This window comes from Molossus molossus, unplaced genomic scaffold, assembly GCF_014108415.1.
Source record: "Molossus molossus isolate mMolMol1 unplaced genomic scaffold, mMolMol1.p scaffold_m16_p_28, whole genome shotgun sequence".
Classification (NCBI taxonomy): Eukaryota; Metazoa; Chordata; class Mammalia; order Chiroptera; family Molossidae; genus Molossus; species Molossus molossus.
The window spans coordinates 335674-356489 of record NW_023425364.1 but is presented as its reverse complement, the minus strand read 5'-3'; the positions used below and the strand labels follow the sequence as shown (position 1 = coordinate 356489).

The window sequence follows — 20816 nt, the reverse complement described above, 5'->3', positions numbered from 1 at the left end:
CCCCGCCCCCTTCGAGCCGCGCTTCTGGAGGGAGACTACGAGTCCCAGAGGGCGCATCGCACACTCTATCACGTGTTCTCTCCGTTCACCAATGGGTGGAAGCACCGCCTCAGCCTGCTCCCGCCCCCCCAGACTCGCCCGGCCAATCGGAAGCGGTGGGGTGTGTGTGTGTGTGTGTGTGTGTGTGTGTGTGTGTGTGTCCGTCCGTGTGTGTGTGCGCGCGCGCCCGTGCGCGCGCGCGCGGGCAAGTGGGGAGGGGGACCAGCTCCGGACCGGCGGGCCCTGCTCGCAAGTCCCGGGGTCCTGGTGGCGGCCGGAACGGTTGGTCCGCAGGCGGCGGGCGGGTGGCTCCCCCCTCCCGCCCCAACCCAGCGCGTGCGCGCCCCGGCCCCTCCCTCCCGGCCACCCTCCTCGGCTCCCGCGCGGCGGCGGCGGTTCCTCTCCCCTCCCCCAGCCCTGGCTCCGGGGGACCCCGCGATGCCGGTCCGCACTGAGTGTCCCCCGCAGGCCGGTGCCTCGGTCGCCTCCGCGGCCTCGCTCATCCCGCCGCCGCCCATCAACACCCAGCAGCCCGGCGTGGCCACCAGCCTGCTCTACAGCGGCTCCAAGTTCCGCGGCCACCAGAAGAGCAAGGGGAACTCGTACGACGTAGAGGTGGTGCTGCAGGTGAGCGCCGGGCCGGGCCGGCGGGGCCCGAGGGCCTCCTCGCGGCGCTCACAGGCCGAGCCTGCCCGGCTCCTCGAGCCGCAGCTGCGGGCCAGGCCCTCGCCGCGGGCCTCCCGCACCCGGCGCTTCACCCCGGGACTGCCCGGCTGTGTTCACACTGTCCGAGCCCCGGCCCCGACCTGCCCGCACACCCCGAGCCTGTCGTGGGCGGCTCCGGCAGACCCTGAACACGTCCCAGACCTGGATCCGGAAGCCCCCGTGGCTGGCCACCCGCACACTTGGGTCCTTCCTGTCGGTGACCTGTCGTCCCAGTATCAGCCTCCCTGCAGTCCCTCTCAGACCCTGCACACTCTCCATTGATTTCTGCTGACTCGGGACCCTCCCGGTGCGGGGCCGTGTCAGATTAGCCAGACCTCAGACGAGCCCCCGTACCTCCTTTTCTCAGCCCGGGAATCCGCGGATCGGGGGCCCAGCTCTCCTCCCAGGGTTTCCTTCCTGGGAGAGATGAATCCGCCTCCTCGGACCTGGGAGCTGAGAGCCCCGAAGCACAACTGATTCCTGGCTTTTGACCCGCACCCACTACCAGGCACACATCCTGGGTGCTGATGGGTGGGCCTCCCCACAGTGTGTTAAGTCCTAGCTTCCTGGCCCGGGTTCCCCCTCATTGCCCCAGTCTCTTTCTGGTCTCCACACCCAGGCCTCTTGCCCCAGGCGGTCATACTCCTTCCCCTGTTCTCTGGCCACTTGCCCTGGCTTCTCTGCCCAGACCTTCCCACTTCATACCTCTGTTCCCCCCTTCTGGCTCCAGGGGACCCTCTTTGCGGGTTCTTAACTGTTATCTACACAACCAAGGCTTCCTCACAGGCTCTGATAGCCATGGACCGGGAAACCTAACTCGCCCAGTTTTATTGGTCACATGGGTATTTCCTTCCCATGCCCTTCCACCTCCCTGCCCCCCATTTGACCTGGATTTGTGAGCACCTGCTCTCAGCCCCAGGTAGCTTTGAAAGGACAGCTTCACCTGCCCTGGCGCTGTCCTGCACCTCACCCCTCTCATGCAAATGTTAGTACACTTGACTTTTTTTTCCAGCCAAAGGAGATCTGCAGTGGTTAATACTCCCTTTTCTCTCTCTTCCCTACAAAATTGTTTCTCCTCTGTCGCTACTGTTGCTTGCCTCGGGGCCCACTTTCTCCTCACTCTCTACCCCTCTGTCCTTAGCTTGACTCCCCACCTCCTGGGCCGTTTCCAAAAGCCCCTCTGGACATCTGTTCCCTGAAAGGCCTTACAGAAGCTGTGAGGTCCTAGTGCGCCACCTCTGCTGCCCTGTGTGAGGAGAGAACTAGTATGTCTTTTCCATATAGTCACCCTTTGCCCTTTAAATTTTTAAATCTTAAACAGCCTCTCTTCTGAGAAAATAGGTCTCCCAACCAAAAGACAACGGGAATCATTTTTTTCCTGCTAACCGGAGAGCATCCATCAGCCTCTTTTTCTAGCTGTTTTGTGGGAATAAATAATGTCTCCCCCTTTTTGGATTGGGAGAGCTGCAGCTCCCTGGTAACCGTGTCTTTGGACCATAAGCTTCAAGTTCTCTCATGAGCCATGGTGGTTATTGCACTTAAAAAACTGTCGTGGCTGAGTTTCTTTGATCTTCACAATTATGTACCTCGTGGTCATTGAAATGTAAGAATTCAGTATCAAGGTTTTTTGCAACTAATCATAAAAGTCTGAAAGTGAGATCCCTGGTGTGGGTCGTTTTTGGAACGATCTTGAATTTGTGTCCGTTGTTTCCCTCAGTGGTTTCTGATGTGACGGGACAACTGGCAGGGTAGCTAAGTGTCAAAGAGAAGTCTGCTTTGGTTCCTGGGCAACTGCTCTTCTGCCATTAGCGTGCTGTTTCTGAGTTTCTGTCAGGTGCCAGTTTCCTTGGAACCAGTGGAAGTGGCCATTGAGTTGGTGCATGACCAGTAGGTCTCAGGCCCAGACCAGCAATCTGGTTAATGGCTGGAAGCTACTGAGTAGGCTGTGATGGTGGAAGCGGGCGCTCAGACCCGGGAATGCTGTCCTCTGCCTGCATCAGTGAGCTGCTCGTCCAGTGGCATGTGAATTGTTCCATCATCTGCTTTTTCAGACAGGACTAGTTTCTCAGAATACTGCAGCCTTTATAACTCAACCTCATTCCTGCTTCTTTCACAACAGCTTTATTTAGATATAATTCACATACCTTACAGGCCACCCGTTGAAGGTGTGCAATTCAATTGTTTTTAGTGTATTCACAGACGTTGTATAACCATGACTGCAGTCTAATACTCATCGCCCTGAAAAGAGACCAGCAACCCCGAAGGTATAACCCCCCGCCAACCCTAGACAACCACTAATTTTTTTCTAATATTTGCTTATTCTGAACATTTCACGTAAATGAAATTATACAATATGTGACCTTTTGTGTCTAGCTTCTTTGTCTGAGCGTAATGTTTTCAGGACTTACCCATGTCATAGCATGTGTCTGCTTCATTCCTTTTCATTGTTGCATAATAGTCTGTTGTATGGGTATACAACATTTTGTCTATCCATTGACCAGTTGATGGACATTTGAGTTGTTTCCACTTTATTATTCTGTTATGAGTAATGCTGCTGTGAACCTGTATATACAAGTTTTTTTGTGTGGACATATGTCTTCATTTCTCTTGGATAGGTCCCTAGGAGTGGAACTGCTGGGTCACGTAGTAACTACGTTTAACATTTTGAGAAACTGCCAAGCTGATTTCCAACATGTCTGCACCATTTTACGTTTCCAGCAGCAGTGTGTGAGGGTTGCAGTTTCTCCACATCTCGCCAACACTTGCTATTGTCCGTCTTTTGTACTGTAGCCAACCTAGTGGGTGTGATGTATCTCGTGGTTTTGATTTGCATCTCCCTGCCGACTGACAATGTTGCACATCTCTTCGTGTGCTCTTTGGAGTGATTTCTCCTTTTGAGAGTCCAGTTTAAAGAGTTTTTCAAACTTTGTGAGATTCTAACTGGGTTTGTTGTTGTTGTTGATCGCTGTGACAGTTCTGTTTCTCCTCTGGCACCGAAGACACCAGGAGTAAAATGAGGGCCAGGGTCAGTGTGAAAGGAATATTCAAAAGAGCACTGTTGGATACAGCTGTGCTGAGACCCTCTTGCTAACAGTTGCCTTGCTCTCTTCATTGAGATGCTGTCCTGTCGTTTGCTTAAAGCTCTCTCCACTGTGGTGCATTTGAGTTCACCAAGCGTCAAGATCAATTTGGGCAAAATGGGAGAGGCACATGGTTGAATGGAAGTCAAATTGAAATTCTGATTCTTGTGATAATCCATGCAAAATGTTAGCCAACTTACAGTTCAAGCTTTAATGTATTAGCAAGTATCTTTGCCACCTGATGCCCTTCCAGCAGCTGTGAAATCCCAAACTAGATTGAATTCAGTGAGAACTGCCTACATGAAATTTAAGGCTTCAGGTTAGAGATGTGTGTCCTTGAGCAAAAGTTCTTTGCTGACCCACGTTAGTACAGATCAGCTGCTCTAAACAACCTCCAGTGCCGGGGTCAGCAGATGGGGATATTTAAAATGCTTTGGCAGTTTTCACATGGAATACTTTTATCACCAGCACCAAACTGGGAGCACTTAGCGTCATTGAAGCCCATTTGCTTTGGTGCTGACCTCATCTGGCTGTTTGAGCTCATTACAGTTTTTGAGGATTGCCTTGGTATTATATTTACCGTGCAGTTGGAAGTAGTTGAGTAAATTGGATAGATTCCGCATAACTTTTCTAATCTCTTAAAGTGAGACCTCACTTCACGTAAAAACTCAGTGTGCTACAGCACCATTGTACTTTGTTCTGCTTTTGTTCCGGACTTACCTTTGTGGGTTAATCCAATTATCATGAGGCCTGAAACCTGCCTATTCAGGATGCGTCCGTGTAGATGGGTAAATGCACTAGTCACCCCACTGTTCCAAAATAACAAAGAAAAGCGTGCCCACTGTCTCATATTACAAGAAGTTTAGGGTGCTTTGGTTCCCAGCTGGCTCATTCAGGGGCCCATTTCTCCCCATCTTTCTGTGCTGCTGGCCCTTGGCGTTTCCCCGCCTGTGGTTGCGAGATGGCTGCAGGCCTGGGCACGGCTGCAGACACTGCACCGCGAGGGGAAGAAAGAGCCTCTCCAAACACCAAAATGACCCAGCAGCACCAGGAGGCTTGCACACACGGCTAGCTGGCCAGAATTGGGTCGCTCACCCCTAAACCTACTCACGAGACAGTGGGGGCGTGTGTTTGCCTTGGATCTGTCAGGGTTGAGCAGGTCTTGTGGGACCGGGGTCGGTGCCAGAACGAGATCTGGGCCCTGCAATGTGGACAGGAGAAAACTGGTTGTTGGTTGGTTACTAAACCTCAAAACCTACACCTGTTACTCCTGTTCATTTCAGGCTCTTCTCTTCATCAAGACATAAATGTATCTGCACAGGAAATGAGCAGAGCAGACATTCACAATGCACTTTGATTTGGGTTCAGCACTTTGGTTTGTGACAGGTTTATGCCACATAGGTCTTTGAAAGATGCCTTCCCTGAAGATTCTGCCCATTTCATAAATAATGCAAGACGGAGCTTAGTGTGAATACAGGGAAGGAGTGGACGTGTCAGACCAATGACTGAGCAGCAGGAAGACAGAAGTAGGCCAGAAAGACATTAGAAAGCAGATGGAGCCCAGGCTAGAAATGACAATGTGCATACAGGTAGAAACGGAGGCCTCCTGGCCAGTGATGTGCAAAGTCTGGAGACCGAAGGGAGAGTGCACTGAAGACAGTATAGAAATGAGTCTGCAGCGAGCTCTCTGGTCCAGAAAGGGACTCGGCCTCACAGTACTCAGCGAATGAAGTTGACCTTATCTGAACAGGCACATGGATGAAGACTCCCAGAGGTCTCAGGCTGGTGAGCCCCAGGCTGTGCTAGGTGTGTGCTGACCTGCAGGCCTCCCTCCCTCCGCTTGGAAAGTAACCAGCTTGTCTCCCTGTGCTACCTCCATTTGTAACGAGGTTGTGTGTCCTTTCTTTCCAGCATGTGGACACGGGGAACTCTTACCTCTGTGGGTACCTGAAGATTAAAGGCCTTACTGAGGTAAGCACTCATTTAAATAAACTAGAACTGGAAAGTGGACGGCACACTCCGCAGTCTCGCGTGTGAAGGGCGGCAGTTTCGACTCTGAAGCCTGATTGAAACGCCGTTTCTAGGTGTGTGGGGAACATCCAGCACGCAGTGTTCACATGTCCCATGGGAGATGTACAGATTCCCAGAGCTCTAAAGTTTATAAATAAGTCACAACGTGACCGATAGTGTTGATTTTATTTTTAATATTTTTTGAGAAAAAAAATATAGTAAGAATATAGCTGCCACCATCATAAGTTTGACAGTTTCTGAAATAAGCATCAATCCTTCCAGAGGTCTTCGAAGTTCTTCCAACCTCTTAGTTCCCTGGAAGAATGAAAAGTGATCATCCATGTCCTAACAGAACTGGCTTCTCTGTAAATGTAGACTGTTGTGTTTCTGTTGTTGTTCATCCTCACCCGAGGATATTTCTTCTACTGATTTCTGGACCGTGGAAGAGAGGGAAGGAGAGAGGGGGAGAGAGAGAGAAACATCGATGTGAGGCACATCAGTTGGTAGCCTTCCACACATGTCCTGACTAGGGCTGGGGGATCGAGCCTGCAGACCAGGTGCGTGCCCTTGACCAGGAATTGAATGCACGACCCTTCATTGTGCAGACCGACGCTGTAACCACTGAGAAAACCTGCCAGGGCTGTTGTGTTTTCTTCGAACCAACTTTTTAAACCTTGGAACTCATGGAAATACAGGAAGCAAGAAAGAACATCCTTTTTCCCACTAGTGAGTGGGCAGGAAGTGGAAGGAGGTAACTGCACAGGCCACCTACCCCTGGTCAGTTCCCACTGTCTTGAAGGCCCAACAGTGCGCAGCTGCGGAAAGGAGCTAATGACATTCTTGCTGTGTCGCTTACTGGTTCCATGCCCTTTTGTTTCCCTTCAGTTTTCTCATGTATGAAATGAGAATTAAAAATGCCTCCTCTGTCTACTCAAGGGGCTCATCCTAATGGGGAGGGAACAATGTAATATAAGGGGTAGATTATAATGTGGTACAATGTGGGATTCTAACAAGGCACCATGGTCCCTGTCTCGAAACAATTCTTTCTGTCTTCTTCATTCCTCTGCTTCTCCTGCTTCTCTATTAGAATTTTGGGTCGGCCCTGGCTCAGTGGTGAGAGCGTCAGCCTGTGGACCCATGAGTTACAGGTCCGATTCTGGTCAAGGGCATGTACCTCGGTGTGCTTCGTCCCCGGCCCTGATTGGGGTCATGCAGGAGGCAGCCACTCGATGTGTCTCTTTCACGTCAATGTTTCTCTCTCTCCCTCTCTCTTCCTCTCCCTCTCTGTCGCTCTCTCTCCCTCCCACTCTATCTGAACAAAAATAGAAAAATGTCCTCCGGTGAGGATAAAAAAAGAAGTTTGGTTCAGAATTGCCTGTGAAGTTTGTTGTCGAGATGAAAAAGTAATCTCTTCCCCGCCTCTGAAAACGTACCCAGTCCAGCAGGGGTAGGACATGATAGCAAAATGAAGGATGCCCACCTTTGAACTTGTGTTAGTAGAAAACACATAGCAGCCCTGGCCGGTTTGGCTCAGCGGTTAAAGCATCGGCCTGCGGTCCGGAGAGACCCGGATTCGGTTCCTGCTAAGGGCATGTACCTTGATTGCAGTTTGTCCCTGGCCCTGGTTGGGTCATGCGGGAGGCAACCACTCGATGTGTCCCTTTCACATCGATGCTTCTCTCTCTCTCTCCCCTTCCCACTCCATCTGAACAAAAAATGGAAAAATGTCCTCAGATGAGGATTAAAAAAAAAAAAAAAAGAAAACACATAGCAAACTGAGTATGTTCACCTCTTAGGCAGCCAAATCAATTCAATGCAGAACATAAACATTTAACTTCATAAGGAAACCGGGAGCATTTGTAATGTAGAATATTTATCGCTGATTCTGAGAAGCAGTCATGGTGGCCACAGGAAGCTACACAGAAATGCTGAGTGGTGTTAACAATCCCCAGACAGCAGAAATGCGATGAACTTCCCGTCAGGAGCAAAAGCCCTATGAAGGGAAGCACCTCTGCTGCGTGAACAGCCGGGCTTCGTGGGGAGGGTGCTGGTGTGGTCCCGCGGAGGCCAGGCCGAGTGACCGAGGTTCGCGGCTAGGACTCGGAGAGCACCCTCCTGGCCAGTCCTGCCACCTGTGCCTGGAGTGGCCTCCTCAGCATGGCCTGCTCCAGGGCGTGGGGACCCGTGCTGCAGGTGTGGCGCTGCGTCGGAGAGGCGGCGTGCTTCCTGAGCTCTGAGTCACGCTCCACCTCGGGGTTCTTTGAACTCATCTTTTTAAATAACATTTTTTAGTAACTTTACTGAAATATAGTTCATATACCACACAATTTACCCACTTAAAATGTACTATTTGCCCTGGCCAGTTTGACTCAGCGGTAGAGCATCGGCCCATGGACCAATGAATCATGGGTTTGATTCCGGTCAAGGGCACGTACCTCGGTTGCAGTTCATCCCCAGCCCTAGTTGGGGTCATGTGGGAGGCAACCAGTCGATGTGTGTGTGTGTCTCTCTCTCTACCCCTCCCTTCTACTCTGTCTGAAGATAAATAGAAAAATATCCTCAGGTGAGGGGGAAAAAAAGTACGAATCTAATACATGGCACTGTAGATAATTAGCAAAATCAAGAACTGTGACAATTCTTAGAATGACTTTATACCTATTTTATAAAATGTAGTTATCCAATTCTATTTGCTTTTCCACTTATAGCTGTTAAAGTCTCAAATATGTAGTTTATTTTAATAAAACGACTTAAGTGGTTTGGTTTTGGGTGTAGTCGTCCTTGTTCGGCATTATGGAGTTAGCGGTCACACTGGCGATAGCTGCCCCTGCTGCCTCGCGTTCACAGATGAGCACAGCTTCACATTGTGTGACTTCTGGAAACGGAGACCTGCAGCTGTGAAGGATGGGTGTCAGATAACTTTCTCTCCGCAGCTCCGAGTCAGCAAGAGAGGGGGCTCGCCCCCCGGGAGTCCGCTGGCAGGTGGCTGGTGGACGGCCCGGAATGGGGCAAGCCACACCTCGGGGAGTCTGGCAGACACTCCACTCATACACGAAACCAGTTAGGAGGGTTAGGAACTCCCAGGGACTGTGCGCAACATACTGGGAACTATGGGGACAGCTCGCACTGACCACACTCACAGAGACCACGCGTAAGAGTGCTGGTGCACACACAGACCAGGTACATGCGTGTGCAGGAGCTGTGGAGACAGCTTACACTGACCACACTCAGAGACCACATGTAAGAGTGCTGGTGCACATACTTACAGACCAGGTACATGCATGTTCAGGAGCTGTGGAGACAGCTCACACTGACCGCACTCAGAGACCACGTGTAAGAGTGCTGGTGCACATACTTACAGACCAGGTACATGCATGTTCAGGAGCTGTGGAGATAGCTCACACTGACCACACTCAGAGACCATGTGTAAGAGTGCTGGTGCACATACTTACAGACCAGGTACATGCATGTTCAGGAGCTGTGGAGATAGCTCACACTGACCACACTCAGAGACCATGTGTAAGAGTGCTGGTGCACACACAGACCAGGTACATGCATGTTCAGGAGCAGCAGAGACAGCTCACACTGACCACACTCAGAGGCCACATGTAATGATGGCTGGGTTACGACTTGCAAACGAGGTACATGCCAGTTCTGGAAATTCTCTCTGACTTAATGGGCAATTGAATGTTGATTCCCAAATCAGGTCTACACGGAAGCCAGGCCTGTTGCCAGACTGTTCTCATGAGCTTGGAATCTGAAAGGGGAGTCGGTTGTAGAACTCAAATGTCTGGTCAGAACCCATCCACCTTAGGAACTGGCTCCTGCTTGGAGGGCTGGGTGCTGGGGACTGGGTGCTGCCCGTGCCTCTCCAACTCATTTTTATGGTATCCCTCTTCCTTCCGCCTGCTGACAGGGTTTTTTCTTCGACTCTGTGCATTACCACCAGTTTGGCTGTGTTCAGGTGCTTAAGTTTCCTATTCCTGCACTGAGAGGTATTCTTGGTAACTTCTGTACATATTAACTGTCATTCACTAAGTATTCTATTCTTTTGAATTTTGGGGTACCTTATAGTCACCCTGATACACTCACTGAAATTTCTTAGGGAGAAGCAGCACAGAATCATTCATTAGGGACATGAGATGAACTGTAAGTCTTTGTGCAGTATAGTAGGACCACCCATCGCTCTCTTCGGTCTCGTATGGAAGTTTTGAAAGAATGTTAGTTTAAAACTCAGAATATTATAGTTGTGAGTTCATAAAACAGTTCATTCTTTTTAAAAAAATTTTTTTTTTTTTTAATCCTCATCTGAGGACATTTTTTCATCTTTTTGTTCAGATAGAGTGGGAGGGAGAGAAAGGAAGAGAGAGAGAGAGATAGAGAAAGAGAAACATTGATGTGAAAGGGACACATCAAGTGGTTGCCACCCACATGACCAACCAGGGCCAGAGACAAACTGCAACCAAGGTACATGCCCTTAGCGGAAACCGAACCCAGGTCTCTCTGGACCGCAGGCCGACGCTCTAACCGCTGAGCAAAACCGGCCAGAGCTTTTTAAAATATGTTTTAATTGATTTTGAGAGAGAGAGGAAGGGGGAGAGAGAGACTGATCAGCTGCCTCCCCACTGGGAGTCGAACCCGCCACCCAGGTATGTGCATTGACTGGGAGTCGAACTGTCGACCTTTTGATGTACAGGATGACAATCAGCCAACTGGGCCACCTGGGCTCTGGCTCGGGTTCTTCTTGTATTATTACTTATTTATTATTGTATTGTTTTTCATATGAACAACTGTTTACCTACTGTGCCCCACCTTGTACGTATATAGCTTATGATTCAAAATCTCAAGTCAGGTGCTAATTTATATAGAACGTTCCTTTGTATTCTTTCCTAAAACATTAGTGTAATTTAGTTTATACCTTTAAAATCAGGTTCCATCTAGAAAATGTCCCCTTTTATTTCTTCGCTCTGTTGACATAAATGTCTGCATGGAGAGCCCAGCAGCCTTGTCGGGTGGGGCTGTGGTTTGGGGGTACTCAGCTGCCGGCACCTGAAGCTCGCTGCTGAAACAACAGCGCGGTGTGTCACGAAGCCTTTCCTTCGTGCGTGCGGCGCTGCTGTGTCCTGACCACCCGGCCGCGTGCGGCGTCTCTCAGGAGGGCCCTGGTGCATGGCAGGCCGAGCTGAGGAATGAGGCAGAGCAGATTCATTTTTTTAATTTTTGTTTTTTATCTTCGCCCGACAACATTTTTTTGTTCAGATAGAGTGGAAGGGAAAGAGAGGAAGAGGGAGAGAAACATCGACGTGAAAGGGACACATTGAGTGGTTGCCACCTGCACGACCCAACCAGGGTCGGGGACAGACTGCAACCGAAGTACATGCCCTTAGCGGGAACTGAACCTGGGTCTCTCTGGACTGCAGGCCAATGCTCTAACCGCAGAGCCAAACCGGCCAGGGCTGGAACAGATTCATTTTTTTTTTTTTATCCTCACCCGAGGACATTTTTCCATTTTTTGTACAGACAGAGTGGGAGGGAGAGAGAGGAAGAGAGAGAGAAACATCGATGTGAAAGGGACACATCGAGTGGCTGCCACCCACACGACCAACCAGGGCCAGGGACAAACTGCAACCAAGGTACATGCCCTTAGCGGGAACCGAACCCGGGTCTCTCCGGACCGCAGGCGGGCGCTCCAACCACTGAGCCAAACCGGCCAGGGCTGGAACAGATTCATTTTAAACATGGATCGGTGTTTGATCCAGAACAAGAGGGTCTTACATAGGGTCCATGATTGTATTTTGCCAGGCACCCCGCCGTCACTGTGCGCCCGAGAAACAGCCGGGCTTGGCAGGCAGGGTCGAGAGTGGGCAGGCCGGGCCGAGAGGCGGGCAGGCCGGGCCAAGAGTGGGCAGGCCAGGCCAAGAGATGAGTTTTTCACAAATGTAGAAAAACAGGAGACTTTACTGTGTTAATTTTTCTTCCGTTACTTTGGTGCCTCCTTATTAGCAGATGAACAAACAGCAAATAAAATTAACAGGAGTATTTTAAGCACTCAAGTCGGAATACAGCTTATTTATTTTTTCCAACAGAATTTTTTCTGATTGTGAAATCTGCAGACCAGATTTGCATATATTTTTCTAGTATGAATCATCTTTGTTTATATAATGATAGAATTAAATGTATCTTGTATATCAAGATATTCTACCAAAAAATTCCACCCCTAGAAGCTGGCGTGAAAAGACAGACAATGAGCCAGTGTGAGAACCAGGTCCAGTCGTGCTGGAGGGAGGCATAGCTGTGAGGGGCTCATTTCGGGGGCTCTTCGGGGTTTTCCTTGGAAAGCACGGTCTCCTCAGTGACCATCTTCTTTGTGTGCTGCAACAGTCAGGATTTACTGGTGGGAATCACCCAAATTCTTTTCTGAGCAATCAACATACAGCGAGTGGAGTCAAAGAAGGGCTGTGCTGTGCAAAGGCCCTGAGGTTCAGGGCCTGTCACTCAGGCTCTCCCACCAGCCCTCGGCACACTGTCCACCTAGCTCTGGTTCAGGTTGTCACTTAGCAATGGGGTAATTTTTTGAAAGTGTGGGAAGAAGTTAAAGTGAGGTTGATGTTTCCTTTGTGAAGGTTAAAACTCCTGTTCAATCTCTTGTTTTGATATTTGGGTTTCTACCATAGGAGTATCCAACCCTTACGACCTTCTTTGAAGGAGAAATAATCAGCAAAAAACACCCTTTCTTAACTCGAAAGTGGGATGCGGATGAAGATGTTGATCGAAAACACTGGGTGAGTAAATCTTTGATTGCCCTGGGCCACCAAGGAGAGCCGAGGAACTTGGCTCTCGGGATCTTATGACTATCTCCCTGCCCTTTTCATCTGTTCTCCTCCTGTCCACGGTTCCTTCGTAACCTCCTGCACGTAGGGAATCCCTGAAACATACCATAATGGCCTCTGACTTCAGAGAATGAGATGGAGATGCAGTTCCTGAAAAGCTGCCCCTCCCTTGGCCAAACCACAGGAGGCAGTCCTCATACCCGCTCCTGATAGCAGGACAGTCTGGAGAAGCCAGCCCGCCCCCTACCTGTCAGCCCTGGACTATGTTCTCATTCACTGGGAGTGAGCAGCAGTTCCTGCCCTCCGGTCTCCTTCAGCAGTCACACAAATCCATTTCCCACCTGTCCTGATCGCCTTCTGGCTCAGTGATCATGGCAAGGGTGAATTTTGGTTTAACACCAAGGAAGTCCATCGTTCGCCCTCATGGCCAACCAGAAGTGGTTGTGTTCGTAATGAAGATCCCATGACCCTGCATTCTTCCCCCCTGCTCACACCAGGCTGTTTACCCTCTGTCCTGACTCCTCCGCAGACCCTCGTCTGAGTTACCCCACTGGAGACTGGCTGCTTCGCTTGTTAATGTCTTTCTCTTGAGTTAGGGAAGGGACATTTATCAAATGCCTAGTTTTGATTAAAGTTAGACTTCAGTTTTTAGAATATTATGTGAAAGTTATATGTTTGCACTATTTTAGCAAAGAGACACTAAAGGTTAGACAGTCATTCATTTCTCTATAATATGAGAGAACGAACAAGAGTTGAGTGTCCAGAAGGTTGGGGAGCCCTAGTGGTGGCCGATGGTGCCAGTGTCACAGAGCAGTGTTGGAGGGCTGTTGGCGCCATCCAGCCCCACCCTGGCGAGTGCTGGCTCTTCCTATGTGGCCCACCGAGAGCTGGCTCTGCCCTCTGTGGGCAGCCCTCCCGAAGACGTTCTGTCCTGGAATGAACCGCAGCTTGTCTCCCGTTCAAATTTGTTTTCCATCTCAATTTGGTCCTGCAGAAAGCAGTCTTCAAGGCCCAAGGAAACCTCGTTTAGGCTAGATTGGCTGCACACTGAGCCCGAAAGGAGCCCTTGTTTTCCCATTGACTCCCCATCAGAACCCTGGGAACTGTCTGGGGCTCCTGCCTTTGTCCGGCTGCACTGAACACTGTGAGCAGGACAGGGACGGAGAAGGCCACCGGGCCCCGCTGCGCTGGGCACGGTAGGACAGGGAGCGCCTGCGGCTGCGGAGCTCAACATCCCACAGCTTTCCCAGCCCGCGGAGGACCCCCGGAGGGCCACTGTGCCTGGTGTCAGGGGTCACACTGTCTAGTAACTCCACCCGGATGGCACTTCCCCGCTGTGAACTGGACCCAGAAACCTCAGGTTTTCTGGAGTGGTACTTTAAGTTGGTAGTGCAGTAGAAACGGTCAAGATTTCATACACTTAATCTACTGAGAATAAAATACTGTGTAACAAATGCTATGATTTAATATCTCTATATCATTTTTTACTGAAGATGTTTTCCTATAAAAGTAATCCATTCTTGTTTTAAAGTATTTTTTAAAAAAAAAACAGAAAAGCAAACAGAAAAAAATCATCTATAATGACGACACATAAAGCTAAAAAGGTGTTAACCTTTTCCTGAATCTCATATGAATATCTGTATTTTTACAAAAAAGAGATCATAAGATACAGTTTTATAACCTATTTCTAGTCTTTTTTTTTAAACTTAACTATATACTGCCGTTTCCCATTTCTGCTAACCCAGTGGGCCCAGGCTGCCTCTCCACGCCTGCAGGCCCTCAGCGGTCCGCCCACCGCCTGACTGCGCTTGCTCCCGGGTCTTCGCTGGCCCTGGCCGTCTGTGTGCGGTGGTGTTCTGAGAACAGGCTTCTGGATTGGTCTGTTCCCATCCTGCCGCCCTTCCTCGGGCCACACTGACGGCAGAACTGAGGCCAGGCACCTGTCCAGAGTCCAGGCCTGAGCTCAGTGGGGTGACCAGAGGCTCTTTTTTCCATCCTCGGCCTTCACTGCTCTTGCCGATGCCACCAGCAGCAGCTGCCATGCCTTTGAGAAGGCGGTCGCACCGGGCATGGAGGGCAGCCCTGGCACTCGCCTCTCCTGTTGACATTCTCTTTCTCTGTTGTTTGCTTTCAGGGCAAGTTTCTGGCTTTTTATCAGTATGCAAAATCATTTAATTCCGATGACTTTGATTACGAAGAGCTGAAAAATGGGGATTATGTCTTCATGAGGTGGAAGGTAAGCCCCCGGTGGTTGTCTGAGGGTGCCGGCAGTGCACCCCGTGTGCTCCCGTGTCCATGCCCGGTGGTTGTCTGAGGGTGCCGGCAGTGCACCCCGTGTGCTCCCGTGTCCATGCCCGGTGGTTGTCTGAGGGTGCCGGCAGTGCACCCCGTCTGCTCCCGTGTCCAGTGCCCGGTGGTTGTCTGAGGGTGCCGGCAGTGCACCCCGTCTGCTCCCGTGTCCAGTGCCCGGTGGTTGTCTGAGGGTGCCGACAGTGCACCCCGTCTGCTCCCGTGTCCATGCCCGGTGGTTGTCTGAGGGTGCCGGCAGTGCACCCCGTGTGCTCCCGTGTCCATGCCCGGTGGTTGTCTGAGGGTGCCGGCAGTGCACCCCGTCTGCTCCCGTGTCCAGTGCCCGGTGGTTGTCTGAGGGTGCCGACAGTGCACCCCGTCTGCTCCCGTGTCCATGCCCGGTGGTTGTCTGAGGGTGCCGGCAGTGCACCCCGTGTGCTCCCGTGTCCATGCCCGGTGGTTGTCTGAGGGTGCCGGCAGTGCACCCCGTGTACTCCCGTGTCCATGCCCGGTGGTTGTCTGAGGGTGCCGACAGTGCACCCCGTGTGCTCCCGTGTCCATGCCCGGTGGTTGTCTGAGGGTGCCGGCAGTGCACCCCATCTGCTCCCGTGTCCAGTGCCCGGTGGTTGTCTGAGGGTGCCGGCAGTGCACCCCGTGTGCTCCCGTGTCCAGTGCCCGGTGGTTGTCTGAGGGTGCCGGCAGTGCACCCCGTGTGCTCCCGTGTCCAGTGCCCGGTGGTTGTCTGAGGGTGCCGACAGTGCACCCCGTGTGCTCTCGTGTCCAGTGCCCGGTGGTTGTCTGAGGGTGCTGACAGTGCACCCCATCTGCTCCCGTGTCCAGTGCTCATTACAGTTCTGCCTTCTCGGCAGGCTCTTTCCACACTCATGAAAGGAGGCACAGCTCCAAGGCAGCAGGCTTGCTGCTGACATCCTGCGGCTTCTCTCTGGTTAAACTGTGTGGTGGTAGCAGATGAACTGAGCCTGGGGCTGCCCCGACACTGCTGTTTGAGTCCCCCCTCTCCTCCCACCCCTGGGTCTCCAGGGGGGATCAGCCCTAGCGTTCTGTGGATTCAGGGGAGAGCCTGATGCTCTTTGAACACGGTCATCCTCTATCCCTAACCTCAGTCGCAAGCTTGCCCTTCGAGTGACTGTTCCCTCGCCACACCCAGGGCCCACGGGGCAAGCCTTGCCTCTGGTTCCTTGCAGCTCAGGAGCGGGACAGGAATGGAATGCCGGCTTTCCACTGCCCGGCCCTCAGAGAACGCCACCGGACTGGGCGCAGTGGCTTGGCTGCGGGCTGAGGCGCCATCTGCCCCCTGCCCTAGCAGCATGGCAGTTGCTGTGTCATGGCCACAGGGCAGCAGAGCCATGGGGCAAGTTTGCTGAGTCACTGTGAGCACGCACCTGCCTCCGAGCTCTCGGCCTCTAGGAGAGCTGTTTGACCTTGAGAGCTCGCTGGCATTCACAGAGAGCGCCGCTGGCAGTAGTCGCTCCCGGCCTTTACTTTGTGTGGCTAATAATTGGAGGTGGGGATCGTGATTTTCAGGAGCACTGCGGCCCTGAGCCCTGCCCGGTGAGCTCGCCACATGGTGGAGACAAGTCACCTGAACAACATGTGCAAGGCAGCTTCTGGTGCGCTTCAAATTTCTAATGTTTAAATTAATTTTTAAAACTACAGTTTCAGAGGTTGAGGAAAGGGAGGAAGAATGTCAAGATTTAAAGAGCGTTGGTTGTTTTGTCTTCAAAGACTGTCTCGAGGTGACTCACCATGGTCTTTAGCAGGCCTTGTAAGGCCTGGGCCTCTGAGCTGGTCTAGTGGGAGAGATGGTCACAGGGTTCGGCCTTTCAGCTCTTGGCTCTCACCAGAGATAAGCTTGCTTTTCATCAGGTGCTTAGTGAACGGCAGGGATGTTCGGGCTGCTTTTGCTGAGGCGTAGAGCTCTTTAAGGGGTGCTACGAGGGCTCCTGATGGTGGAGCTGTCTTCAGAATGGTCTGCAGGCAAGTGGAAGGACCCGCTGTTCTAGGTGATCGGGAACCTAGGGACAGCCTGAGTGGAGCACAGGCTTGGCCTGGCGTTCTGTGTGTGGGCTCTGAAGGGCAGGCAGGCATTGATTCGTGAGTGACACGTGTGCTGATCCTAGTGGGCTCAAGGCAGCTTTCTGCATTAGTCTGTCGGACACTCAAAGGGCCCATGGACGCTATTCACAGGCTGGGATGAAATGCAGAGGCCTTCCGTCACCAGCAAGCCTGGGCCAGACCACGTGGCAGTGGCTCCGGGAGCCATCCGAGTCACAGGAGGCTAGGGGGCTGGAGGACGATGTCACTGACCTTCCCCGTCTGTGTGCAGGAGCAGTTCCTGGTTCCAGACCACACGATCAAAGACATCAGCGGTGCTTCCTTCGCCGGGTTCTACTACATCTGCTTCCAGAAGTCGGCGGCCTCCATAGAGGGCTACTACTACCACAGGAGCTCGGAATGGTAAGGGGCCAGCGGCGGGCAGGGCGCTGCCCAGCTCCAGGGCACATCTCCCCGCTGCTCTCTGCATGGATGCCTGCTCCGTGGGGCCTCTCTCAGTGACCTCCGCGGCTCACACAGGAGCTCGTGCCCCCCACAGGTAGTGAGTGGGATGCAGACTGCTGAGTGGACACGCTCACTGCTGCATGCTTTCGAGCAGCACTTCGTCTGTGGCGGCATTTATCTCCATGGTGCTGCTTTTCTATGTCTTGCTCCCAAATTTAAACAGTAACTAAAGCGTCAGATTCAGCTGCAGACTGTGAGTTTTGCTGGTTCTGTTCCTGGTCCTAGGAATTTGCTGGTGCCCATGCACTTGACTTTAGCCTGGCGACGTAGGCCCAGGCAGCTGACAGCCCTGCCCTGCATCTGGTTTGAGGCCAGGAACCAAGTGCACTGTGAGCGCTGGTTGTCGCCCTTCTGAGGACTCCTGCCTCCTCACTGCCTCGTAAGCGCCGTGTTCCACCTGAAGGGCGAAGCATGTCACAAACCAATTTCTCCTCTGAACGTACAAACACCTTATTTCCTTTCCAGTGTTTCACACTCTGGTGACTTATGAGTGACCCTCCCCTAGGTTGACTCAGATTTCTTGTTCAGTGCCCTGGGGCTCAAGGCAGCCCAGCTCCTCTGAGAAACAGCGATTTAGGGTTTCAGTAACTGTTTTCAAAGGAGTTTTTAAAACTTTTATTATTCTTTTTAAAGTAACCGCTTTATTGAGATGTAAATCATTAAGTGCACAGTTCAGTAGCCTGTCATGGGCTCACAGTGTGCCGCATCACCAGTCAATTTTATTATTATTATTATTATTATTATTATTATTATTATTTTACTCTCACCCGAGGACATTTTTGCATTTATCTTCAGATAGAGTGGGACAGAGAGAGGGAGGAAGAGAGAGAGAGAACATCGATATGAGAGAGACACATTGACTGGTTGCCACCCACACGACCCCAACCAGGGCCGGGGACAAACTACAACCAAGGTGCATGCCCTTAGCGGGAACCGAACCCAGGAATCTCCAGTCTGCAGGTCGACGCTCTAACTGCTGAGCCAAACCGGCCAGGGCACCAGTCGATTTTAAATGTTTCCATCACTCAGCCCTGTCCCATCCCAGCCCGTGAGGGCTGCTCTGTGTGTCGTGGAGTCTGCTCTGGCCTCCATGCCTGGTTTCTGTCTCGGCTTAGTGGTGAAGGTGCAGCACTGGTAGCATGTGTAGTGCGCGTGTCCGTTGACGACCACGTTTTCATGGTGAGGATATGTGCCCATTCTGTCTGTGCATTCATCGGCTGCTGGACAGCAGTGGTTTCCATCTTCGGCCATGGGAACATCCGCTCTGGATGTGGTGTGCAGTGTGCGTGTGAGTTCTTGCTGTCAGTTCCTTGGGCATGTACCGAGGAGTGGACCTGCCGGGTTGTGTGCTCGTTCTGTTCCGAACTGTCTGAGGAGCCACGAGAAGGCTGCGTGCCGTTTGCACAGCGCTGCCCGGTTGGCATTGCCGCCACAACACAGGAAGGGCCTTCCCGCCCTCGGCACTCGTGACTCTTCACCGTCGCTGCCCCCGTGGGTCTGCGTGGTGTCTGGGCTTGATGTGCTGCTCTGATGGCTAAAGCACAGACCTTTCCTGAGGACTGTCTTCGGTGAGAAATGAACTCCTCTTGGCTGAGCTCCTCACTCCTGTGTGAAACAGGCCAGCGGAGCACTGGCACCCACGCCGGCCACTCTCCCTTTCCCTGCGGATCATCGCCCCCATTGTAGGTGGTCCTGGCCTGTTTCCCCTTCATCTCTTGACTCCTGGGAGCACCCACCCCCAGGGACACACCCCCTCAGCTCTCTCTCGTTCTCAAAGCCCAGTGGCTGTGTCTGGAAAGTGAGACAATGAAAATAAACGGCAGAGTAAGGCTTAGCTGCGAAGTTATCTTTCCCGTGCTCCCTTTGGATTCTGGGAGAGTCGGGTGTGCCTGTCACTGCAAGCTCTGAGGACACTGAAGCCTGACGCTCCAGAAGGCTGAGTGCTGGCGAGGGGGGGCTCCAGCCTTCTCTCTCGCAGCATCTCCGCCTCTTGTTCTGTGGCCCCAAGACAGCTCATTTCATGCATAACCCAGGACGGTTAACCTGAGAAATAGAAATAAAACCAAACTGGGCTCAACTGAGGAAGTCGGAGAGGAATTTGCATTTCACGCAAGCGTGTGGTTTGTCGGGTGGTCTGGCTGGGTTTTTTCAGACGTCCTCTGTTCAGTTCTCAGGGTGCCTTCCGTCTCTGTCCCCCCACCGCAGGTACCAGTCGCTCAGTCTGACGCACGTCCCCGAGCACAGCGCGCCCATCTATGAATTCCGGTGACAGTGGCTCAGAATAGCAGCCGAATAAACCGAACTTGGCAAAAGAGAGCTCTGCCGAGAAAACTGTGCCTGCCGGGACCAGGAGGACAGCGTTCCTGTTCCGGCACAAGCGGCCGCGCATCGGAAGGCGTGGGCCTTGGCCCGCGGAGTCCTGGCCCACCAGCAGGGCAGGGGAGGGGCGTCTCCATTCCTCCTCCCTCTCTGTGGCGACTTGCTCTTAACCTGTGTTCAAGCTACCTTATACGCACTTTCCTCCCACACAGCTAGCTGCGCATCACTGAAATGCCCCCTGTGCTCCGTCCCTGCCGCCGGCCGAGGAGGAGGGCAGCTCCTGGTCACCCTAGCCTTGGTGCTCAGTGGTCCCCAGCCAAGACCCCCCCAGTTGCTTAGTCTGGTAGCTCAAGAAAAGGCAGAGCCCCAGCACGAATGTGCCCCTAGAGCTCTGTGCAGGGAATTGGCGAGCGGCAGCAGCCTTCCTGAAGGAACGAGGTCGCGTGGCCCTGCCCAGCCCTGGCACGCTCACCAAGCTTGGCGGCAGCGGTCAGGTCCCAGGCCTGCCGTTGGGGTCACTAAACTTAAGGCTTCCAGGCCCCCGGCAGGAACAGATCCCAGTCCTGCTCGCTCAGCACATTTGCTCCAAACTTTTGAACATGAGGGCAATACTAAACTTTTAAAAAAGTTTTTTTATTGCAAAATTATTTTTATGGTCCCTTTAACAAGGACCCTATGGCAAATGCACAATTATTCAGAATTACATGTTATCGTTTTCACATTGAAAACAGCAAATGTTGACTTAGTGATTTTTATACCTGTTATCAAATGTAAATGTATATTTAACCAGCCAGCAGCTTGACACTGGTCATCCTGGTACAAAAGTTTTGCAGCATTGCATACGTCAGTGCTGAACATGAGAACTGTTTGGGGGGCCAGTCTAGCATTTGTACCTCCTCCTTTTGCTACTCAGAACAGCAGTGCTTCATGGGGATCTCTCATCCCACAGAAGGGCCGGCATCCTAAA

General features: G+C 52.1%; 1 protein-coding gene across 1 annotated transcript; it reads left to right on the top strand.

The window, feature by feature from the left end:
- The first annotated feature begins 57 nt into the window (after window positions 1-57).
- GID4 (GID complex subunit 4 homolog) lies at window positions 58-19842 on the top strand. The gene is made up of 6 exons (XM_036278451.1): window positions 58-666; window positions 5736-5795; window positions 12506-12613; window positions 14796-14897; window positions 17298-17428; window positions 19736-19842. The coding sequence occupies exons 1-6, from the start codon at window positions 478-480 to the stop codon at window positions 19797-19799; spliced, it is 654 nt and encodes a 217-aa protein (XP_036134344.1). The 5' UTR covers window positions 58-477; the 3' UTR covers window positions 19800-19842.
- Window positions 19843-20816: the final 974 nt, after the last annotated feature.